Genomic DNA, 24,842 nt, shown 5'->3' on the forward strand with positions numbered 1-24,842 from the left:
GCTGGTCGAAGCTCTCTCCACTCCCTAATGAATCCCCATGATGTGCAGGAGTGGTGATGTAGAGAGTTGGCAGATCTTTCCCCCCCTCTCTGATATCTGGAGTCTCAAAGGGAGAACTTCCATCCTTGGGTGCCAGCTTTCAAGCCTCTTCTTCGTTTCTTCTCCATTCTCCCCCTGTTGCTGCTGCTCCTCTTCTATCTCAAGCTGCCAAACCATTCGAGATCCTGATGGATCCATGAACATTAGAAACTATGAAGAATCTGTTGGGTTTTTTGAGGGAGAAGAGAATATTGACTACCTTTTGATGATTGCTGTCTTGGGTTCCTTTTGGGAGGGAGGGCAGGATTCAAATTAAATAAATCAATATGCCCTTGTGTAGACATTAAACATTCAAACACAATCTCTTACACATGTGCCATACAACAGTGTCTTGAAGGTAAAGGAATGCTTGGTCCACAAATGAAGTTTGCAAATGTGAGATGGCCCGCTTTGCTTAGTATTGATGCACAGAAGACCTAACAGAGCTCCTAAAATCCCTGGGCAAAATGTTTCAACCAAATAACACCCCAGATTAATTAGGTAGTAGCTGATCAAGCAATTACGGAACACATCCTGTTTTCACAGCAGAATGGAAGGAAAAATGGCTGTCATGGGTAGAGGCAAAGCCCAGCTCAATTAAGAATCTGATGTGCTGTCTATTAAAGGAAATGGGGGACAAGCTTCACGTATTACCAGGGATGCAGGAGCAGAATTCAAAATAGAGCCTTGGGTAAACATGAGGCTAAAGGGGCTCTAAATTACTTGATCCATACTGAAATATCTATGGGATCAACTTCCATCAAGGAAATAAAAACTCTTGTGGGTCACAGTGTGAATGACATGTGCAAATTAAATTACTATTCTCTCTCTGGGTGTGGAGGCATTGGGAAGAGTTCTGGCCTTCAACTTCTGCTTGATGAGCTCCTGTGCTGTGAAAGTCTTCTGGAAGGAAGGAAGCTATTATTACTCTATCCCTAAACACTTAATGACTGACTGTTGGTAACAATTAGATGAAAGTGTGAGGTCATGCAAGGGAAAACAGTTGTCTCACATAAGTGATAGCTAAGTAGTTGCTGGTGGCTAGCAACCTGACTCATATGCTGATCCAGTTGGAACAGATGAACCAAAATAGGCTAGGTAATCTGCATTAAAATATTCCAGAATTTTGACCCAGCATCCTCTGTGATGTGGCAGAGGAGGGCAAAATGTGATTTTGTGCATCAATTTTTACTGCTGACAATTCCAGAAGCCCCAAGGTAGCACCTGGGCTGTGAAATATACAGGCATGACCCAATAGCGCTGCTGTTGACAAATTCTGTTTTCTGGTGGGTGGAAGGCACAGAAAAGCTGGCAACAAAGGACACATAGTGCAGTTGCTGAAGATTACCCTTGGAACTGTTGTCAATAATTCCATAGAAGTTTAGACAGTACCCAGAACCAGGGCAGTCTTAAGCATATCTGGCGCCCTGGTGTGAAGATCCCTCCGGCACCCCCCCGCCCCACCCCATTTCCCAGCGCGGCTATCTGGCGGGCGCAGTGCAGCGCCCCCTGATGGCCCAGCGCCCTGGCGCATTGCGCCACCCAGCCTTGCCTTAGGGCCGGCCCTGCCCAGAACCCCCAGTACTTTGACATAGCTTGTGAGAGGATTTAGAGATAGCCAGTTGTTGTAATCTCTTGTGAACAGGGAAGACTAAAGAGCTTCTTTCGAAACTACATCCTCTTTTGAGGAGATCCTGCCAAATATGGGGAAGTGGGAGGGGGCAGCAAGGCAGCAGAAGGCAGGAGAGCAGGCTAGGAGCTCACAAGCTTTCTTTCTTGGTGCTTTAGGTCAGAAATCAGCAGCTTTACTGCAAGCCCCTTTAAGTGTAGCAGGAAATGATGCATGGAGCATGTTATTTGTTATCAAAGAGTGGCATCACCCATCTCTCCTTGACTGTAAATGACATTCTCCATTATGTCCTGTGTGGAGTCATGGGGTTATTTTTGTAGCCAACAAGGAATATTTACATGTTAAGCTCCCCAACCCCCCTGCTTGAATTGCTGCTCCATCTCTGATAGCAAACGTGTTGGGAAGAGCAAGGGTATGCTTGCAGGCTATTGGTTCACAAATTAAAGCAAGCACTGTCTCAACTGAGGAATAACTCATATCAAAAAAGTTTAAATTGCTAAGTTACCATGCCTTCAAAATTGTGCATCCCTGAAGGAGAATCAGCACAATATGCCATTGATGCTATTTTATTTTATTTTGCATAGAGTGCAGCTTCTGTGGTTGCTGGAGACTCAGGTGCAGAAGCTTCACAGATTGCTGCAAATAAAGGAAAATGGACAGGCAGCTTTGCTGCTGAATGCTATAAAATGAGCAGTGAGCTGTTGGTCCTTCAATTGGATATCATATGTCAAGGTCCAATGGGTTCTAGGGGATGATGGACAAACCTTCCACCACTATTTGAGACACAGATGTCAGTGATTTTCAACCAAACGTAATGGTGTGGTGTCTTCTTTTTTCTTTCCAGTAAGCATTTAACCAGTGCTCTGCAGTCTCCCTGGCTGCTGGTGCTTCCTGGTCTAAAAAAGCCCCTTGGCGGAAATTGCCTCATGTCTTCTCCCTGGGTTTTGATTGAAACCTGGACACCCAGGAAGGCTGCAGAGTGCTGATGATTTGTAGAATGAAAGAGGCTATAGTTACAAACAGTCCATGGCCCCTTGAAAAGTAACGTTTTAATTTTCAAATGCAAATTCTTATCTCATTAATTGACGTGAAATTGTTGAGACGACATGCAGGACAGGGCACAGCACTAGTTCTATGTGAACACCATTTTTATTTACCCAGGACTTTTAGACTCTTGAGCATGTATGAATAATCTACCTTAAATTTTAGGTTAAGGATAACCCAGAAAGAAGTGGTTTGGAGGGTTTACTGGATTCCATCCCGGCTGTACCAAAAGGGCATGAGAACAGGAGCTATGTTTTTGAGATGAGGGCACATTAATTCACATGACCTGGTCCTGCCCAGTAATGCAGCCCTTATGCAGAAGTATGCAGATACTTAAACAGGGTTGTCTTTATCCTCAAAACAAAATTGGGGAGTTTAACATTTGGGGATGTTACCATATCAAAGCATGCTTCATCGACTAGAAACATGAAAAGGTACCCTTGCTCCTAAACTTGATTGTTGGATTTGAGGACATTTCTGTCCTTACACTCCGGGAGAAAGCAATTTATGATTGCAAGATGAAGCCACACACCACCTACTTTTCACTTGGTGGGATGCAGAGGAGCAGTCTTGCACCCAGTATTGAGGGGCCTCAGCATTGCACACAATGCTTACCTGTGACGTCATGCACGCGTGATGTGTTGCGCGCACACCGTCAGATTTCTTTTTAAGGAGGTGGTAACGTAATGCTCATCCTTGGTTTTGCAAACCTTAAAATTGCCTCTTCCTCTTCTAAACCAACTTGCCCTTCTCGGCTCACCTAAACCAGTGCCAAGCATCTGTTCAGTGTGTAACTATCCAGAGATCCTCTCTCTTAGTGCGTGTTTAAATCTAGATCTATTCTGCTCAAATGGTGCTTTCACTGACTTCATTGGGATATCAATCCTGTTCAAAATCTGGTTCCACTTATTTTAAAGTGTATGGCTTTATATATCTACTGAGGGAAGTGGGACTTTGCTATTGCTCTTCACTAATGGCTGCACTTACAGAATTCCTTCTCCATTTTGAAGCTGAAAGCAGAAGACAAAACAGTCTCAGCTTCGTTTGCTAGGTGGAAGCAATTTGGATGAAGTTCACATATTTATCTTGCCATTTCAGTGGTTGTTTGGTCCAAATCAATGTGTTCTCTGGGCCAATGTACAAAAGCCTCCCTCCCTTTGTATATTCCCTTTAAGGGCAAAGCAGATTTATGGTATTTCTAAGTCGGAGAGGCAGGGCAGAGTTGGAGATATATTGTCTTCCATTAGGGCTATTTGCAACAACGGCATTCTTCATCTTTATACAATTTGAACCAAATCTCTCTCTCTCAGGAAAGCATTCTAAGATTTCCTTGCCCCTAAAATGCCTTTGCCATGCAAATCTCTCTCTCTCTCTCTCTCTCTCTCTCTCTCTCTCTCTCTCTCTCTCTCTCTCTCTCTCTGTGTGTGTGTGTGTGTGAGAGAGAATGCTTTCCTGAGATAAAGTGTTGCAGATTATGTCCAATGTCATTTCCAGCTACTGAAAAAGGAATCTCTACTTTCAGTGAAGTCAGCAAGGCTTGAGGGATCCTGTGTTAACTCCTGAATCTGTCAGGGACATTTCGCCTTGGCAGTTATTTTCAGAGTGTCATGCGAGAAGTTTTCAGAATCCCGCCAGTGTTGGTGGTACGAGAGAAAACGAGGACAAATGCCAACTTTGTTAATGTTGTGGTTCTTCCTTGGTAGTCACTGGGAATGTCTGCATAGCTTGGCAAAGACCTTCTGCTTTCTTTTCCATTCTTTATTGCCAGGCGCCATTGCCTTTCAGTACTTCACTCAGTGGGAGTACAGTGAATCCACTCTTCTGCAAGTCTTCAGAGCAACCAAGGAAGCAAGCAAGTCCTCCAGACTACAGTTCCCATCGTCTCCAACCAGTGGCCATGCTGTGTGAGGGTGAAAGGAGTTTTCTGTCCTGCTGATACACAGGCAGAGAGGCTGAGTGTTGGCCCGGGCCTGTACCCGAACCACAATCCAATTTGCAACACCAGGACAGCACTAGAAGCAGAGTCTATGCCATTACTTTCTTACAAGGAAGCAAATAGCTGTCATTCACATTCTTGTGGGGAAACTTAAATACTGTGCATAGGGAAAACATATTGGGTGATTTGGCTACCACAGAGAGGGATATACTGAAGGGAGCAATATTCCTCTTGAAAGCACTCCCAGTATTTGGAAGAATGACCATTATTGCCCCATCTGCACACTACACTTAAAGCAGTATCATGCCACTTTAAATAGTCATGGCTTCCCCCAAAGCTTTCTGGGAACTATACTTTGTTAAGGATGCTGAGAGTTATTAGGATACCCCCTCCATTCTGCTCATGGAGCTACAATTCTCAGAGTATTTTAACAATCCCTCTTCCCAGGGAACTGGAAATTATACCTCCATGAGGGGAATGGGGGGGGGGTCCTCCTAGCAACTCTCAGCACCCTTAACAACAGTTTTCAGGATTCTGTGGGAGAAACTGTAACCGGTTAAAGTTGTATCCCAGTGCTTTAAATGTATAGTGAGGATGGAGCCTATGTTTCCAAAGTGGGAGGTGGGAAGGAAGCAATGCAGAGAATTTCTGCACACAAACATTCCAATCCCAAATGCTTCTGCCTGATGGAGGAAGTTCTCCCTTGCCTTCCAACTCAGGATCTGGAGGCTGTGGTTAGTTTAGGTCATCAGCAGTGGTGCGGTTAGGTAATTTAATGATGTGGACTCAATGGTCATATGGAGGTGGGGGAGAGGGCTCCTCAGATATTAATGTAGATTGCTTCAAAATGTGGAAAGCTGCTGCTTTGGGGGGCCTTCCTGATGATTTTGCTGACAGAGCCCCAATGGTCCGTCTCTGACCACACCACTGGCCATCAGGTCCAGATCTGGAAGAAATCAGACTGCCCTTTGCTGTGTCCATGCTAGTGACTGCATGGCCATGTGAGAGTGGGAGAACTTTTCGCCCATTTCTTTTTGCCTTTCCATTAACCAATGAGGCCGCTGCCATTGCAAGGGATGGTTAAAGGGGTACTGAAGTTCAGATTTTCTGCTTAGTTACTGGAAAGAGACTGTGTGGGTTGAGAGTGATGGAGTTGGGTAAGGAAGGACAGTAACTTCTGTTCCTCCAACAGCCACCCGCAAAACGTGACTGGCCTTTAGAGAGTTCCTTAATGAAGATAATTTCTGTAAGATCAAACCAGAACTGCAATCAACATTTTTGTTGGTCCCCAAAAAATGGAAGCTTCCATAATTCATCACAACCCTTTTAGAGGTCTAGCTATAGTGCCAAAACAAGATTTGATACCTTGGTGTTGCAAACAATCAGGTTACTACAATCAGCAACAATTTGCTACATGATGAAGAGCTGTGGGAATTATTTTTTGTAATCAACCATCAAGATCTCTTGTATGGCAAACGGGTGAGCATATTCAGTTTGTTTTCCACGTGTAATGTTGTACCTGAGTGTTTTTGGATTAGGTATTGTGTGTGGGGGGGGTGGCTCCTCTGTTTCCATGGATGCTTAGCCTCTGCTAGAATCCAGCCTTTGCTGCTGCAGCTGCAGCTCCCTGGAATTAATTACCAGTCCAAATCAGGCAGGTGTCTGGTGTGATGATGTTTAGGCAACTACTGAAGACATTTTTTGTTTTGTAAGACATTGCCTGAGGTGTAACCCAGTCATTTAATCAATTTAATATCTGATGAAATCATGTTGAGTTTTCAAGAAACCTTTTGGTTTAATATGCTGTGTGAAGGGCTTTCCTTGTTTACCCGAGCTCCAGGAAATTGCAGCTGTTAAGGGCTGTGCCCTTAATGAGTGTATTATTTAGGCAATATTTAAATGGTATGGTATCCTATCCTGTGATCAGCTCCACCTTCACCACTACTATGGAGCTGGTTTTGGAGTTCGTGCCAGAGTGGTGGACCAAAGTCCCAGATTGTCTGTTCACTGGAAAAAAAACAACTTGTGGAGTCTGTTCAACGGAGGCTACCATTGCACATTACAAATACCCAACTGGTGACCAGTACCATCCACATAAAATGATAAGAGTTGGATGGGACTTTGAAGGTCATCTAGGTCAACCCCCTGCCAAAGGTAAAGTATTGTAAAGCATCTTATTGTAGCAAATTAAGCAAGAGAATGGACAGGACAGAGACCAATGTTTCACTGGGGCCAGCACAATGTTGAACATGAATATATTGCAATGTCAGACAGACATTCTTCATTCCAGATTCATAGCATCATTGTGGCAATCATTTCCAGCTCAACAATACGTACACCATGTTCAAAAAGGAAAAAAATTCCTTCAGTAGCACCTTAAAGACCAACTAAGTTTTTATTTTGGTATGTGCATGCACACGAAAGCTCATACCAAAATAAAAACTTAGTTGGTCTTTAAGGTGCTACTGAAGGAACTTTTTTCTATTTTGCTTCGACTCAGACCAGCACGGCTACCTACCTGTAACATGTTCAAAAAATTAGCTTCAAACATGTGCAGAGTGGAATTTCCTCTAAAATGAGTCACCATAACACTTTCTGGAGTAGGTTTTCAGATCAGGTTCTCAGAATAACACTTTTTTTTAAAAAAAATGACAAATTGAAAGAGCAGTCGTACAACTGAAGAATAGAAACCCAAATCTTTTTCGTTTCTCATACCTTGTCCTAGAATTCATTCCTCCCAAACTTCCATAGCCCTTTCCAAAATTTCGTTTCTCCTTTCCTACTGAAGTTGATATTATGATGGCAATCTGGATTACAATGAGAGGTTAGGAAAAGAAATACTACTATATAAAATACACACAATTGTTCAGCATTCTTTATATACATTGTTTTAGCTAATTGCTTAAAATGTAAGACTTTTTACTAAGCAGCCAGTGACCCAAACTAACACTGCTAACTTTTGAGATTATATTGCTTTTCTCTCTCTACTGAGTCTTGGGAGCATCACTGGACATTCCTGTCAGTAGCTAGAGCAGGTGTGGGAAACCTTTGGTCTTCCAGAAGTTATTGAACTGCAACTCCTCTCAGCCCCAACAAGCATGGCCAATAGCCAAGGATGATGGGAATTGTAGTTCATCAATGCCTGGAGGGCATTGCTCAAGTCCAATGCTCTTGAGTTTTTGTTCATTTATTTTCCTTCTTGGCTTGTGTGAGTAGCAATTGAGATCTAGGTCTTGGGTTAAGTCTTGATTTAGCTAAAAGCTTGCTTACCACCTCTCCTATCCCTCCCTCCCTGCAATCCCTATTTAATCTATTTCAGCTGCTTAGGAAGAGGGCATATATGAATTAAACAAATGAGCTCTCTCGCCATTTAAAACTCATTTGTTACTTTACTTTGCCATTCCTTTCATTATTTGTTTCATTGATTCACAAATGGGCCCATTCATACCAATGTTTCATTTCTTATTGCTACTCCTGGTTGACCAGTTTCAGGTCCAATGGAGACATCAAGCTTGAACTTATTTTATAGAAACACCTGTGCTGGTAAGCTGAAAGCCCACTGAACAGTAGCTTGCTGAGAAACTGAGAACTTTCTTGGTTTACTTAATTTAATAGGTTTCTAAATCACCTTTTCAGATAAATGATCCTCCCAAAGCAGTTTAAACTGCTAGTTTAACTGCTAGGGACCTGCTAGATTGTGTAGTTGCTGGTGTTGCTTTCAAGGGTGACTGTAAGCATCAGAAATAAAGGAAGGCAGCTCTTATTAACTAGAGTTTGGAAACAGGAAAAGAAAATTGATAGAAACAGGCCCCTAGTAAGTCAGCTGAATTGGAATTGGAAAGGGAAGGAGATACTGCAAATTACTTGGCTGCAGGGGGCGTAGCGTGGAGAGGGCCAGGGGGGCAGTAGCCCCAGATGCATTATTTTGAGGGGGTGTGAACCAGGTGCCCCCATGCAGGGATTTCTTTCCTGCCTGCCACGGGGTCTCTGGACTCCAGAGCCTAGCCTGGCCTTGCCGCTGTGTCCCCGGCTCCCTCTCTGAATGGCTGCCCGGCCAATGTTGGTATGTGACCGCCATAGTCCATGCCCTGCACCTGTGCAGCGGGTTTTGTCCATGCCCAGTCCCTGGTCCCACCTGGTGCGCACAAGGACACGGGGGCCCTGGGCACCAACAAAGGATGCCACAACACTGCTTGGCTGGAGAGCTGCATTGCAAAATTCAGAAATGTGTGGAATTCAAAGGACGCTTGTGATTCAGTTCACACATGGTTTTGGAAAGTGTGAATTACGTAAGTCCATTCACCTTCAAATGCCATCTGATTTTCTTCTCAAACCCTAATCGACACCCTCCAGGCAGTTTCCACCTCCTAGTCATGGAAGATTTGAGCTTCTTCTAGAAAATGTCTCCATCTTCCTAGGGAAGCCTTGCTTGCTTGCCCCTTACCGAAGTTGAAATTACTAAATGGGTGGAGCAATGGTGTGAGTTTGGGGTAACCAGGTTTCTTCTAATCACAGTTTCTTAACTGAAACAGGATTTTATTATGAGTGCGTCTGCAAAGGGGAATATTGTGCCTAAGGCGTCATCCCCACTAAGATTTTATTTGCGGTTCACTGAAGCACCATCTTTTTTTTATAGCTCACAGGAAGTAATGAGTTATAACTGAGGGTGCTGGGGCTTTTTTTAAAATGCAGCTTCTGTGAATGCAGTAAATGCTCATACTATACTTCCCCTTCAGGCAGTACAGCTAAGTTTCTTCTCTTCTCTGAAGCTGGTGTAGCCAAAAGGTTAAAGGAATATGCTTCCAGGACTCCTACTGACACCATGAGTTTTAGAGGGAAAGTATTTAAAAGGGAGCCCAGTGAACTCTGGAGGAGAAAGAGGACGATTAGGCGAGTAAATCAAGGAGAAATCCACAGGTTGAGCTGCGTATGTATCTCATATATATATATATCTTCCCTCTTCTTTTGTCTAGTTCTTTTCTCATGCAAGTTCCCCATTCTACTGATAGGGGAGAGAGTGAATTTGAGCTAGTTAATATCTGTGTACAAAGCCAATTGACACGATATAGTTGGAGGTTGCAATTCTAGTGAAACAGCGTATCATGATTCTAACCCTGTCTGAATGTTACGGAACATAATTAGCTTGAATCTAGTTTTTAATCTGAACTTGGGTTTAGAATTACTCATTTGCCTGTTCCTTCAAGGAAGAAGAAAGAGGGAACTAGATTGGTTTGGCTTTAGACAATTTGGGGGAAATTATCAGTATTATTATTAATTCAGATTGTTGCCTTGCTTGTGTTTATGACATGGAAATGCTAATCTGTCAAATGAGGTAAATGTTGCATTACAAGAGTACAATTTTAATCTTGGTTATTAGCCAGGCAACTGGCCAAGCAGACTGGTTTTCACAGTGTTACATCTTCCACATGGATACACAATAGATTTAAAACACCATTCCTTCCTGATATACATCCTTTAAAAACTGAGGCCTTTGGAAAGTGCTGCTCCTTTACCCCCGGTTGTGTGCGTTCATCATGCTTGTTTTTAATTCAAGACCCGGCACAGAATTTTGCATCTTTAAGTGTTTCTGCTTTCGTGGTTTCTTTGCAAAAGGAAGATCCAATTACTTAAACCTGTCAAGAGAAGCACCAGAAAGTGCAGGCATTTGGTAATAGTTTCTAGGTCAAACCAGTAAAGATTTTGAGGACTGGGGATTGGATCTCCCCTCTGTCATTTTTGTTTAAAAAAGCAGCCACAGAGACAGCCCCTCCCCAATTTGGTTGGCAATAGTTAACTAACTTTCCCCATGCAATTTCCCTGATGCAAATCTCCCTCCCTCTTTCTACCATTCAAGAAGCTTCCCCTAATGGGAAAAGAGGTAAATGCTGAGGCAATGGCGGGGTGGTGGTGGTGGTGGCATTAAACCCTCTCCTAAAGTGCTGTGGCAGGTACAGGATGCATGAACAAGATAGTGTCAGAATTGATTAATGTTTGGGAAACAGTTAGGAGGAAAGGCTTATACCCCTCTCTGCAAATGCTGTGTTATCTATGTGCAAGAAATTAAAGAGACAGCATGTTCACTCGAATACATGTTTTTCTCATGTCTAGTCCTAGGAGTCCCATGTTTAATCTTTGGCTCCTTCCATCAAAGAGACTGGGTGAAAGATGATGGAGAAAATATCTGCCTGAGATTCTTGAGAGCCACTGTCACTCATAGTAGATAATTGCAAGGTAGATGGGCGTCATAAGCAGATCTTGTATGGGAGTTTCCTCTGTCCCTATGCTAAATCTCCTTTGACCTTTCAGATATGCAAGGAGGATTGGGGGCATAGTTAGAGGTCTGTACAATTGTGGGCAGGAATTGAGACTTTGTGGCCCTCAACAGATCATTCCCCCTCTCCCGTGGTTACTATTCTATCTGCTTATTCTGAAAAGAATTTTGAATCTTTGACAAGATACATATTGCATTCTGGTCTCAGAATACGGTGAGCCTTGGTTCAGGACTTGGGTTTCTAGACAGAACATTAAGATTTTTATTTATTTTTTGGAGCTGATGGCCTACTGCCCTGCTTCTAAATGTCTCTTTATTTTCATCAGGAAGATGTAAAAAATAAATAGTAGTGTATGTTTTGGTCGACCTTATTTGATCAGTCTTATTTTGTCGATCTTATCAGGTCAGCGTACGATTTGGGACATCTCATCTGCCTCATTCTTATAGTGGAAATATCTCACTGCCAATTAACTAGCATTCTGGATCAGTCTAATTTAATGCCACAAAATGAAACTCATTTGTCGCTTCTAGTTGAATGTTGCAAATAGTGTTGTTGTTGTTTTGAGAGTTTTTGTACGAAACAGGGCACCCTGATCTAAGGTAGCAGGGAAGGTCTCTGTGTGGAAGATGACTAACAAACATGCAGGTGTGTAGCCTTGTTTGCATCAGAATACTTATCAATCCCCATTGAATTGAACCTTAATTCAGAATGTGTGTTTCCTTCCAGAGCTGCTAGTTTGAACGTACATATACAGGAATCATTTATTTGCCAAAAATGCATACGCTGCCAAACTTAAGGGGGGGGGAATAACATGGCAGTCAGCAGCATGAAATCAACAATATAAATATATTCACAAAACAGGTTAAAAACACACAAATCAGAAGATCAGATTAATACATCAATATGACTGGGTCACCTCTCAGTGGGGTTACACAGGAGCAGGACTGCACCAAGAATAATATTTTTCTCTGTGTGTAAGCCACATCCTGATTTAAAAACAAAATATTGGAGCACTAAAATAAAATTGTTGCTTTTAATAACATTTTTGGTTCTGATTTCATATACAACATGATCTGAGCTGTTGTAAACTGGGGCTGCTTAAAACAGGAAAGCACTACTCCCTGCATCTTTGAGTTTGGAGTAAAGTAAGTTGCTCTTACAGGTAGGTAGCCGTGTTGGTCTGACGTAGTCGAAACAAAATTTTAAAAATCCTTGTAAGTTGCAGTCACTGTGGCCTGCTGTCCTGTTCAGACATTTCTCAGTGGCTTGTTTTGCCTTCAGAAAAGTGCTTGAAACATGGATTCCCTTGACTTCACTTCTGCAGTTCACAACCTATGCCTTCCCACCCAATATTTCACAACTGGAGCACACTAAATACTTGTCCCAAAGGCATCTCTGCTGACACTATACAGTGAGTCTTCCATCCTCCCCAGAACAGCTGCAGTTTTCCTCATTGTATTCTGTAAAGCCAGGATGCACCGACAAGCCACAGTGAAGGTGACTATGACTTCTACCATACAATGCATACATAATTCAGAATCGTGCCCTAGCTTTGTTGAAATCAGCTTTATAATATTACTGTGTTATAACATCTAAAAAAAATCACCCCTCATTCATTTCTGCCACTTTGGGGCGAACTGTTACTGGATTCTTCTTTTGTTAACAGTAATGAAAACTGTTGATTTGAGGCAAGGGTCACCAATCTTTTGAGGCTAAGAAGATGGCATGGATGCCAGTGGCTGCTGTGGTGGGTCAGGTGTGGAATAACCCAAATTGCTGCCACAACTAGAAGTGCATAAAAAGAGACAGGATAACAGAATGGTCCAGGTATGCTGCCCTATCAACCCACCAGTCTCCACCCATCAATGGGGAGAAAGGCACCCAAATTGGCTACTGCCATGTTTGCTTATAGAGAGAAGCTCTTTGTACCTCTCCAGTGTTCAGAATATATTGCAGGATGAGTATCCTGGCATCCAATGTTTAATGGGGCGTGTTCACTATAAGCAGATGTTAGTGATGATGGCATTAAATTATGAAATGGTTGCAACTTGCAACTACAACTATTTTTTTATTTATTATAGCATCTAAATCTATTTGCACTTGCAACTCCCTCGCCCCTTTTTAAATCTTTTGCTGTGAAATGTTCCTATCACCTCCACTTATTCTCGTGTGATGTGACAATTGCATATTCAGTTTAGCTCTACCATCCCTGCAGCTTCCCTACAGTCTTCTATCAAATTCAGGTTGTCAGAAATAATTTTAAGTTTCATTCATATGATCTCAAAATTCACCAGGCAGTTTTAGGGCAATTTTATCTGTGCACTTTTGCAGAATACTCGCTGTGCCAGGACACAGGATTATAATAGGCAACCACAATTCTATGATTTTATAAATCCTTTGATGGCCTCTTAGGCTGCAGTCCTGGGCTCATTTACCTGGGACAAGATCCCTTTCAATTCAAAGGGGCTGAGCAGAAATGTAGAGGATTGTGATGTTAATAGAAATGAATGAAATGAATGAAATTTATATTTGAATTAGCTAAAGTAGAAGTTACCTTTGCTGTAGGAGTTACCTTTGCTGCTGCTCTGATAAAAAAAATATGGAGTGGCTTTAAAGTTTGTTTGTTTTTAAAAGCTAAATTATCTGATCACAGATTTCCCACATCGAGTGTTTCTCAGCCCCATCAACATACCTTACTTGAGTTGCTTAATATGTCTCATGGACATCCCTATTTTCATTGGAGAAATGTTGGGATGGCCAAAGCTCAGTGGTAGAGCAACTACTCTGCATGCATAAAATTCCATGTTCAATCTCTGGCATCTCCAGGAAGCATTGGGAAAGGCTGCTGCCTGGGAACTGGAGAATCACTGTCAGTTGTTATAGACAAGATTGGGCTAGATCAGGAGTAGGGAACCTCCAGTCTGCAGGTGAAACCTGGGACACCAGACCTCCTCATTTTGCTTGTAAGATTGTTTTCCTTGAGCTACAGCATCACATGTGGGGCAGGTAGAGAACAGATATGGGGCAGGTAGACATGTCTACATTAAGCAGGATTGAATAACTCACTGGCTGAAGTGTGGAAAGTTCAGTCCTTCTTGGTTCAGGGGCACCAAACGATTTCCCCGGGACATGGCTGGTGCAGCTGAACCTTACAAAATCAGCTGATGTGCAGGAAGCTCAATACTGCTTGGGCAGTATCTCCACCTTCCCCAGAGGTCAACTTTGACAGGTGGGTAAGATGACAAGGTATCATTATGGTGTCAAATATTGACAGGTGGATGCCCCTACCCATCTGTCAAAGTTGATCTGCTGGGGGTGAGAGAAAAAAGGGGTGGGGCAAAAAGGTTCCCCACCCTGGGGCTATATGGACCTATGTGTTATAATGCAGCTTCCTATGGTCTTTGGAAACTCATATGACAAAAAGCTCACGGCAGACGAAAGCATATTTGGATCTGAAATACTGAAGTATTTTTAATCTTTTTCATTCCTTTTTGTGTGTGTAAGTAACTGATGTTCTGAAGTTGGTTAGATATATCAGTTTCTGTGGATGGAAACTATTTACAGCTCTCAACCATTGGTTTGGAACTGGAGTGCTACAGTGGCCTTTAACCTTGAGTAATTGCACTATGCTTCCTCCAGTGTTGGGTTTGCAAACTTCAGGTCTGATCATCTTCATTAATCAGGCAGTATTCTACACTTACAACAGTCTGTCTTTATATCACACCCTTGAATACTTGAATACTCTGGCAGGATTTTAACTATACTTCAGTATTTTCTCAATGTTCCAGCATTACGGTTCAAGGCCTCCCAAATCCTTGTGGTATTTGGCTTAAAAAGCACAGTAGGGTGAAAAGAAGGAGCTTTCTCCATTCTGCACCTCCATGTTAGGGTACCTCTGTGTTAGAACTGCCATATTTTCACTTCTTGGTGACAAGCTAAATTTTAAGGATGTAATCTAGCCGCAGTCTACACAACCACAAAGGGCCTAGAACGGAAATGGAAATATATCCAGCTGTGCTCATGTTTTAAAGGGCCTCCTTTAAAGGTCCAGCAAGTGGGCCCATACTACTGCTTAAAGGTCCTGTTCTCCACCCCCACCCAACCACAGCCTAAATGTGCACACCACAGAGAAGCAAACTGAAACAACCAAAGGTCATAGAGACTAACCATGTTTATTGGCACAACTTTTGTGGTCTAGAGTCCACTTCATTAGATATTCATCAGAACACCAGAAGGCGCCTGTTGAAGTGGATTGTAGCCCACAAACATTTATGCTGCAATAAAGTGTGTTGGTCATTAAGGTACTCCTTTGTTGCTTTTGCTGCAACAGACTAGTCTGGATATGGCACTGGAAAAATCAAACGGAGTGGCTAAATGTCTCCATAGGAAGCCACGCTTAACTAAGCAGCAGCCTTTTCCCCTCTTGAACGGGCCATTTATGGAGGGTTTGTTTTGTATTGTACAGCTGGCTGTTTGGCTGATCTTGAAAATGCTGAGTAGATCAAGTTTATTGCATTTATGGATGGGGGTGGAAGGGACTTGTCTTCCACCTTCCTCATCATGATTTTGCTAGAAGCTTCTTGTGAAATTGGGCTCTGTGCAGTAAAATACACCTTGTTTCTGTTTTACTTTCTCTTAGGGATTTCTGTCAGTTTCTTCTTTTTCATTGGGCGCATGGGCAGACAGAGGTATGAGTGTTCCCTGCAGGGAGGGTCATAGTGTGTCAGATTCTGCATTCTTCCGTCCTGCGCCCAGTTAACTTTACATGTGAGACTTATTTCTGAGTCATGCTTTAAAAAACCTGTGTTCTCACTAAGTACAAGGGCTCCAGAATATGAGAAAAGCTTGGCTTTGTCAGAGGAAAGGTCCATCTAGCCCAGTATCCTGCTTCCCACACTGTCTAACCCTATTTTTCTGGGAATCACAGAACCAGGGCATAAAGACAATAACCCTACCTAGCTGTTGCTCCCCTACAACTGGTATGAGGGGTATCCTCCTCCTGATTGTTGTTGTTGTTTAGTCGTTTAGTCATGTCCAACTCTTCGTGACCCCATGGACCATAGCACGCCAGGGACTGTCTTGCACTGCCTTCCACAGTTTGGTCAGACTCATGTTCGTAGCTTTGAGAACACTGTCCAACCATCTTGTCCTCTGTCGTCCCCTTCTCCTAGTGCCCTCAATCTTTCCCAACATCAGGGTCTTTTCCAGGGAGTCTTCTCTTCTCATGAGGCGGCCAAAGTATTGGAGCCTCAGCTTCATGATCTGTCCTTCCAGTGAGCACTCAGGGCTGATTTCCTTCAGAATGGATAGGTTTGATCTTCTTGCAGTCCATGGGACTCTCAAGAGTCTCCTCCAGCACCATAATTCAAAAGCATCAATTCTTCGGCGATCAGCCTTCTTTATGGTCCAGCTCTCACTTCCATACATCACTACTGGGAAAACCATAGCTTTAACTATACGGACCTTTGTCGGCAAGGTGATGTCTCTGCTTTTTAAGATGCTGTCTAGGTTTGTCATTGCTTTTCTCCCAAGAAGCAGGCGTCTTTTAATTTCGTGACTGCTGTCACCATCTGCAGTGATCAAGGAGCCCAAGAAAGTAAAATCTCTCGCTGCCTCCATTTCTTCCCCTTCTATTTGCCAGGAGGTGATGGGACCAGTGGCCATGATCTTGGTTTTTTTTTATATTGAGCTTCAGACCATATTTTGTGCTCTCCTCTTTCACCCTCATTAAAAGGTTCTTTAATTCCTCCTCACTTTCTGCCATCAAAGTTGTGTCATCTGCATATCTGAGGTTGTTGATATTTCTTCCGGCAATCTTAATTCCGGTTTGGGATTCATCTAGTCCAGCCTTTCGCATGATGAATTCTGCATATAAGTTAAATAAGCAGGGAGACAATATACAGCCTTGTCGTACTCCTTTCCCAATTTTGAACCAATCAGTTGTTCCATATCTAGTTCTAACTGTAGCTTTTTGTCCCACATAGAGATTTCTCAGGAGACAGATGAGGTGATCAGGCACTCCCATTCCTTTAAGAACTTGCCTCCTGATTATGGATCATTATACAATACACCAGTAGTAGCCCTTGAAAGACCCACCTTCCGTGAATTTATCTAATCTCTTTTAAAGCCTCCTAAGCTAGTGGCCATCATCACATCTTGTGGCAACGAATTCCATCGTGGCTTTTCATCACATAAGTAGTCACAACAGATAGCCTCCAGCTGCCTCCCTCCAACCAGATGCTCTCTTTTTTCCTACGTCTTGCATGGACAGGAAAGTTGGTCAGCAGACTTCTACCACACAACATCCATTCTGCATTTGTAAGGAGTTGCGCTTTCTGTGTGGCGGCAGCTACACTATGCAACTCCCTGCATTAGGCGGGTGCCTTTGCTGCACTGTTTTTGACGCCTGCTAAACATATTTAGAATTGATGCTTATGAGTTATGGTGCTGGAGGAGACTCTTGAGAGTCCCATGGACTGCAAGAAGATCAAACTTATCCATTCTGAAGGAAATGAGCCCCGAGTGCTCACTGGAAGGACAGATCCTGAAGCTGAGGCTACAATACTTTGGCCACCTCATGAGAAGAGAAGACTCCCTGGAAAAGACCCCGATGTTGGGAAAGATGGAGGGCACTAGGAGAAGGGGACGACGGAGGACGAGATGGCTGGACAGTGTTCTCGAAGCTACAAACATGAGTTTGACCAAACTGCGGGAGGCACTGGAAGACAGGAGTGCCTGGCATGCTCTGGTTCATGGGGTCACGAAGAGTCGGACACAACTAAATGACTAAACAACAACAACAACAAACATATTTTTATTTGGACAAGCCTACCCAAATTTGTCCTTTCCCTTGGTTATTACCCTATGAAAACGTCAACTTTAGGATGGCTTCTGGATCAACCCGTCTCCTGCCACCTCTCACTATCCTGCTCCCCAGCAGTCCCATGTAGGAAGCCTTGGGGACTGTGGCCAACAAGGCAATTTGCCCTTCTGTGGCTACCACACATGGAGTAAAACATAATAGTTACAATGCAGCATGAGGTTTAACACACACTCAAATGACAAATTGTGCTCACTGGAGCTTTTCTGTTAGATTCCTATTCAGCTTTCAAGACAGGCTTTTAATTGAGGTGTTAAAAAGCAGTACAGAGGTTCTGTACAAAACATGTAGGATAGTAACATGATAGAAAAAGCTCTAATGTGCACTCAATGTGCCCCCAAGCACTCAAAGGTTATAGTCAACTTGCATTGCATCTGAATGTGCTGTTTTGCCCCCTTGCTCCAAAGAAGAGCTCTCTGAGACTGGTCAAATTTTGGGACCTCAGGCAAGCTATGGATGCACTGTGTCTGCTTCTATGAAATCAATTATGAGGATATTTTTAGTCATCATTGCTGGAAGTGCCACAGTGCTGTGACTGGAACATACAAGGAGATGTTGTAGGAGGTGGGACTTGATTTAATCATTAACAAGCTACATAACATTGAAGCCAGCGCATATATAACAGCTGTGAATTGTAGGGGGAATTCTCTTTGGTTCTGGCACTAGCTCAGACCCAGGTGCATGTTAACGATAGCTTGTCTATTGAGAATGAATATGGAAGGCTCCATTTTGCAGCCTAGTGAATAAATAGTCTGTAGAAATTGGGTGTAATAGTAGGAGCTTGCTGGTGAGTGCCTCTTTTTATAGTCACATCATCTGCATCTCGCTAACGTAATTCATTACTCATTTAAGCTAGCAAATATCAAAACAGCACTATCAAAATCCAATCCTGCATCATTCAGCCTTGGCACAGAGATTGCCTAATTGGTTCATTTCCAGGAGAGCCAGACAAGTTAAATTCAGGCGAGACAATCCTGAGACTGTTGGAGCTTTAAATTAGAATAAGCTCCATTACAAATCTCCCAGCATACATTGCTAGAAAGAAATGCACTAATTCAAACGCTGTAAGACATTCCTGGCTGCTTTTTATCCCAAGGATCTTGGTGCAGAGATAAAACAGTAGCAAAAATTTTCAGGATTTTGCATCCCAAACACAGAAAAAACGTCTCAAAATGAAAGAAGGGAAGTGAATTGCAGGGCTTTGTTTGCCAAATCACAACCAATTTTCTCTGCAAAGAATGAAATCAGCACTACTCAGACTGTATATCCTGAACTTTAGAACTCTTGATTATTTAGGGTCCTGCAACTGGGAGCATTGGGAGGTGTTCAGATATCGATCCCCCCACCTCATTTCTGAAACAAAATTCAGGGGTTCCCAAACTGTGGCCTGTAAGTTTCATTCTGGTGGTCTGTGGTGTCCGGTTGTCTATGTTGTCTGTGGATTTGTGGTTGTAGATGAGAGACAGCCCATCATATTGATTTTAATTGCATTTTTAATGGCTTCTTTTATTTCTTATGTTGTATTTTATTGCACTACAGCTTGAATTCTATGGAATCACAATTGCTACAACAGGCAGAAAAGTCATTAAGTGAGCCCACCAAGACCTGCAACAATTTTCAAGTTGTCCATGAAGTGGGTGGGGGCAAGTCTGGGAATCACTAACCCTGTTCTCTCCCCCTGCACCCCATCCATATGTTGAGAAAGATAAATTGCATTATGTAGGGCAATTGGTCATCAGCATCATGAATTCATCTCCCTCTTTCTCTGAAGTACGTGAACAAGCACCACATCACACGGCAGCCATCTTCAAACTATTTGTGAGCTTTGCACTATCAAATTGCCCTTTAAAGGTAGTTGGACTAAGTGTGCAAAACTATCCTCCACTTGCCTTGTGTTATAGTGCCATTTTGGCCAAGCTTCTGCATACAGGATATTTTCTTTACTTGGAAAGATTTCTATACTGCTTGATCCCCCCCCAAAAAAAAATCTAAGTGGTTCACATAATAGTATGAAATATTCTTGGATAGAATTGGATCACTTAATACTAAAAATCACATTGGTTTAAAATGAATGAATCTATTTTCCTTAACTGTCCATTACTACAGTTCTGGTAAAATAGTGCTTCGTAACAATATACTTATCTAAAGGAAATGATATACTATGCAGCATTGGACTGGCTCTACAAGATCCAGTTTAGAACTGTATGACTCTGGGGCTTTTGGGAAGCATAGCTGAACCAACACATGGGAAGTCTAGCAATTGCCTCATTTCACAAGTTGTGATGGTGGTGGCACCAGTGTAATACCAGGGGGATAGAATGTTTTCACACTGGCAATAGGGACACAGAACTCAAGGGTAAGAAAAAACAAATGGAAAACATAGACAAGATTCTGGAGAACTAAATTTGCTGTAGTAGTAAGAAATGTGAACCTCATAAACATAGAGTAACTTCAGTAAAACCAGTTTGTCTTTGCTGCATAAGCTAATACAATGACCATCCGAAATCAAGATTTCTGTACAGTTTGCACTTTCCCTGCTTGGCTTTCTATCCCGTTGCTTTCAAGTTTGTAATATAATACTGGCAACTTTCCTTTACTATTGCTCTTTGAGACAGCAACATCACGCCCAGAACACCCGCAGTCACCTTGATCTTAGAACTTCTTAGACGTCAGCTAAAATGCTAGGGACAATTCTAGTGTAACTGAATTGGTAGGATCTCAATATATCCTTTATCAGATATCTTATTTGAATACTGTATTTTGAATAAGGCTTGCGTGCTCACCTCACATTACCTCTGTAAACTTCAGATAAATATTTGAAGTGCCTCAAAAGTCTTCTCTCTGTGTTTTTTGTTGCTCAAGGAATTTAGGTGCCTGAATACCACTGTGTTCAGACCTATGAAAACAAACTGTAAAGTGGATGTTTTGCTTGCTTGATAGACTTCTGTTTGTACAATGAAACTTCCCCCTTCTGCTGCAGCCCCCACCCCCCATGCACCCTCCAAATCTGCTCCAGGGGTTGGGGTGGAAGAAAGGGTGGGGAAGCTCTGTTAACACAAATGCAGTTTCAGTTGCAGGCAATTGTTTTTTTAGATGAGACAAATACTTGACCCAGTGATTTCTGTGTGGTGGATCTGCATCTATTATGGTATGTCACATTGACTCATCATTTAAGAGTACCATACATGTTGGCTGGTCTAGGAAGCTAAGCTGAGCTGTATGGTTAACAGGCCCCCATGCCTTTCCTTCAGTCCAATTGTGTTCAGAACCAAGGCCTTAGTTGCTGACCTATTTGTGTGCCCCTTCAACAGGTCATAACAATCCCTTGTTCTCCTCTCCACATCCAAAGGTTTGCCACCAAAACAGTCAAGCCCAAGGTGGAGAGGGCGTGGGGATCTTCTGCATTCTTGTGCCCAGCCATCCCTAGTGCAACGTAGCAATGGGCACGATCACCATCACTCAGCTGACATGGACAGCAAAATCCTAGCTATGTATACTCAAAAGTAAACGCTGCCGAATTCAATGGGTTTTCCTTTCAGGTGAATGAGAGTTAGGATTGTAGCCATAACCTTACATTTCAAACTCATTTGCCTTCTTAGTGGGCTCTCCAGCTGGTGTGGGTGTGTGGCACAGGAATTGTTTATTTGTTTGTTTGTTTATATTATTTAATTTACTGCTCTTTATCCATAGATCTCAGAGCAGTTCACAACATAAAAATACAAAATAGAAAAGACAAAATACATAATAAAACGAAGAATAACCCACCCCTCCCCTACACACATTTTATTATTACATGAAGATTTACCTTTACAGTGGTTTGCAACCACTTTGGATTACAATCATTTTGGATTACAACCATGTCAAACCTGGAAGTGTGTGTCCCCCTTTTTTTTTTTGGATTACAACCCCTTTTTTTATTACAACCAATTGGGGGGGGGAGGCCCCGTTGGCAAAAGTGCGCCTTGGATTACAACCTGTTTTGGTTTACAGCCGGACCTCCGGAACGGATTATGGTTGTAAACCAAGGTACCACTTTATTTGACTGCTTCTCCTGAGCACTTTTTTTTTTAAAAAAAAGGCTAATATTGCACTTCGGCAATAACAATGTTTTCACAATGGCTTGTGAAGATATAGTCCAGCTTCTGACTGGCAATGGAATGGGACTGACTGCCAAATACTTTATCCTGACAAAGAGATCAGGATAAATGCCAAGTTAAATAGAGCAATAGTACTTTTTATTTCTATTTCTAGTAAGCCACATCAATTTAAAATGAGTCCAAGCATAAAAAAGTAATGTGAGGGGGGGGGATAAGTGTGCAGCTCATGGAAAGATTTGAAATTACAACAGGCTATTCTGCAGCAAATTTACTGAGAATATTGCCCGTGAGCTGTGACAAGGCATTATTTATGTATTTTTTTATTTTATTTTAAAGGACAAGTTCCTAGGCTAAATGTGCTGATTTAACATGACAGTGTAGGATGTTTTGATATTATTCCCACATGCTATAATTATCCACCACCCCTCCTTGAGCAAGCTAACTATCAGTAATTAATCAGGCTAATAATGAACATTTTGACCAGCCGATGATGCTTTTGTCTTGGTGTGTGCTTTGTCTCAGCAGATCTTGCTGTGCATGAGAGCAGCAGATCTCATTTTGTGTATATATTGTTTATATATTTGAAACTGAGGCTCCGGAGAAGATGGCAGCTGAGCTTAACGTTGTTCTTGTGTCTTGTTTTTGTTTCATCAGCAGGAGAAACCCAAACTTCTAGAGCCGTTGGATTATGAAACTGTCATTGGGGAAATTGAGAAGACTATTGAAAGTGACAGTCTCAAAGAACTCATCTTGTTCCCAGATGATGACTTTTCGGTAAGCGACAAATGAAGCCAGAGCTCAGTCCAACACCATTTTCCCTCTAGAGCTCCTGGTTAAGCTGGACCAGTTCTTATTGCAGAAGAGAGCAATGTAGCCAGCTCTACATCAGAAAACTTTTAAACCCAATGAGATATATACATGAATATTAGGGGATGTCCATAGTTCTGCTTGTCCTGTGCCTAGAAAGCATGGGGCTGAGTATTTTTCCACTTGACTTGTGCTTTCTAGGCATGGGTCCAAGCAGTTTTCCCCTTGTCCAGCTCCTTTCCTAGCAAAAACCTGTTCCTAGCTTTAAAGCCAAACGTAGTTACCAAATGCACCCTTCATCTCTCAGAGCAACTTCCCTGGTAAGCTGGGTGCTGCTGCTTGAACATTTTCACACAGCAATGTCCAAGACTCTCCCCAATGGAAGGGGATAGCGAGGGGTGTAGCTCATTGGGGACTGCCTCTGGAAGAGTAATTTTAAGCATTGGTGTAGAATTGCCCCCAGCAGACTTCCCTGCTGGTTGGACCCTCCTTGGCCCACATCACTGTCAAGCAATCCTCAGCCTTCCAGCCAGCTTTGGCACATTTGCCAGGATGATCTCTGTCCACCTCCACAGCTTCAAAGTTGGATGGAAGACCAGTAGCTTGTCATGGTCACCAGAGGAAAGTGCCACACACACAGTGGCAAGCATGGTTGAGCACTGGGTATAACCGCTCTTCCTGTGGTGTGGTGTTTATCCACTCAGATTACATTTTGCCTATGTTGTTGTTGTTTAGTCATTTAGTCGTGTCCGACTCTTCGTGACCCCATGGACCATAGCACGCCAGGCACTCCTGTCTTCCACTGCCTCCTGCAGTTTGGTCAAACTCATGTTGGTAGCTTCGAGAACACTGTCCAACCATCTCATCCTCTGTCGTCCCCTTCTCCTAGTGCCCTCAATCTTTCCCAACATCAGGCTCTTTTCCAGGGAGTCTTCTCTTCTCATGAGGTGCCCAAAGTATTGGAGCCTCAGCTTCACGATCTGTCCTTCCAGTGAGCACTCAGAGCTGATTTCCTTAAGAATGGAAAGTTTGATCTTCTTGCAGTCCGTGGGATTTGCCTATACTTATTGCCATAGCCCAGTAATTCCTCCCACTCCACCACATCCAGGAATGACCAAAGTTTCAGCTCAGTTCACTAGTTTTCATTTTTGTAGCATAATGACTTACAGATCTTGAAATGGAAGCATTTAAATCCAGGACAAACTAGAAGATTATTTGTTCCCACAGTACTTAGCCTAGGAAAATAAAACATCTCATAAGCTAACTGATTCACTGCCTGCTGAAAAGTATTGATCTTGAGAGATTCGTGTTGGAAAACTTTAGCACCGGTGTTAAAGTTGTTGGTTCTTTCTCACTACTGTGACAACAAATATGAAAGAAGGGGGTTCTTTTCTCAAAGCCTTGCTAGAAGGGTTACAGGGTCCAACAAAGTATTTCAACTTCTCTTGCAATGAACTGTCAGCTTTCTGAGATGGATCCTCTCTCTCTGGCAGGTTTGCTTCAATTTCCCCTCAAGTAAATTTTGGATACACACACACACACACACACACACACAAACACACACACCTCCCCCACCTAACCAGCCAATCAAAAGCCTGTGGAGGGAAAGAACATTTCCATCTGTGGTAGGTCAATCCAATTGAAGGTCAAGATCCCATCCTATGCGGTTCATTCAAGCCATTTTGCAAATTCGTTTATTAAATATTTTGATTTGGGTGCAGAAATGTTATCATGTGTGGTATAGGCTTTTGCTTCTTTCTGCACCAGAAGGCATTGAAAGTGGTGCATTTTAATAATAGCAGGCAATGAGTTTCAGCCACCTCATCTTTTTATCAAGAGATCTGAACATGAGATGCATCTCTCTAGGGAGGCTCAGCCAGTTTCCAGTTGAGGTGCAATCTTACTTTCCATAGTAAAATTATCTAAATCATGAGGATTTCTGTTTTTCCTCCATGCTTAGCAAGGGTAGTAACTCTGAATCACAAAAAATAGAGATGGCATGCTATAAAACTGCAAAGTATCATTGTATCCCATTGCTCATTGGAGAGGGGACCTGGCAAGAGGGCCAATGTCCCTGAGATGGGCATGGTGCAGAGCT

At 42.7% G+C, this 24,842-nt stretch overlaps 1 protein-coding gene across 9 annotated transcripts in view; it reads left to right on the forward strand.

Moving 5' to 3' along the window:
- Window positions 1-24,842, forward strand: part of DOCK10 (dedicator of cytokinesis 10) — a 186,802-nt gene that overhangs the window by 55,057 nt on the left and 106,903 nt on the right. For 6 of the 9 annotated variants that reach the window (XM_035132552.2, XM_035132548.2, XM_035132555.2 and 3 more), the window contains exon 2: window positions 22,592-22,711. In XM_035132552.2, the coding sequence (XP_034988443.2) occupies window positions 22,592-22,711 (120 nt within the window). Of the gene's footprint in view, window positions 1-9,381; window positions 9,616-22,591; window positions 22,712-24,842 lie in introns of those variants that run through there. The other 3 variants (XM_035132553.2, XM_035132554.2, XM_035132549.2) reach the window with 3 other exon arrangements.

The sequence above is a fragment of the Zootoca vivipara genome, chromosome 5 (assembly GCF_963506605.1).
Source record: "Zootoca vivipara chromosome 5, rZooViv1.1, whole genome shotgun sequence".
Classification (NCBI taxonomy): domain Eukaryota; kingdom Metazoa; phylum Chordata; class Lepidosauria; order Squamata; family Lacertidae; genus Zootoca; species Zootoca vivipara.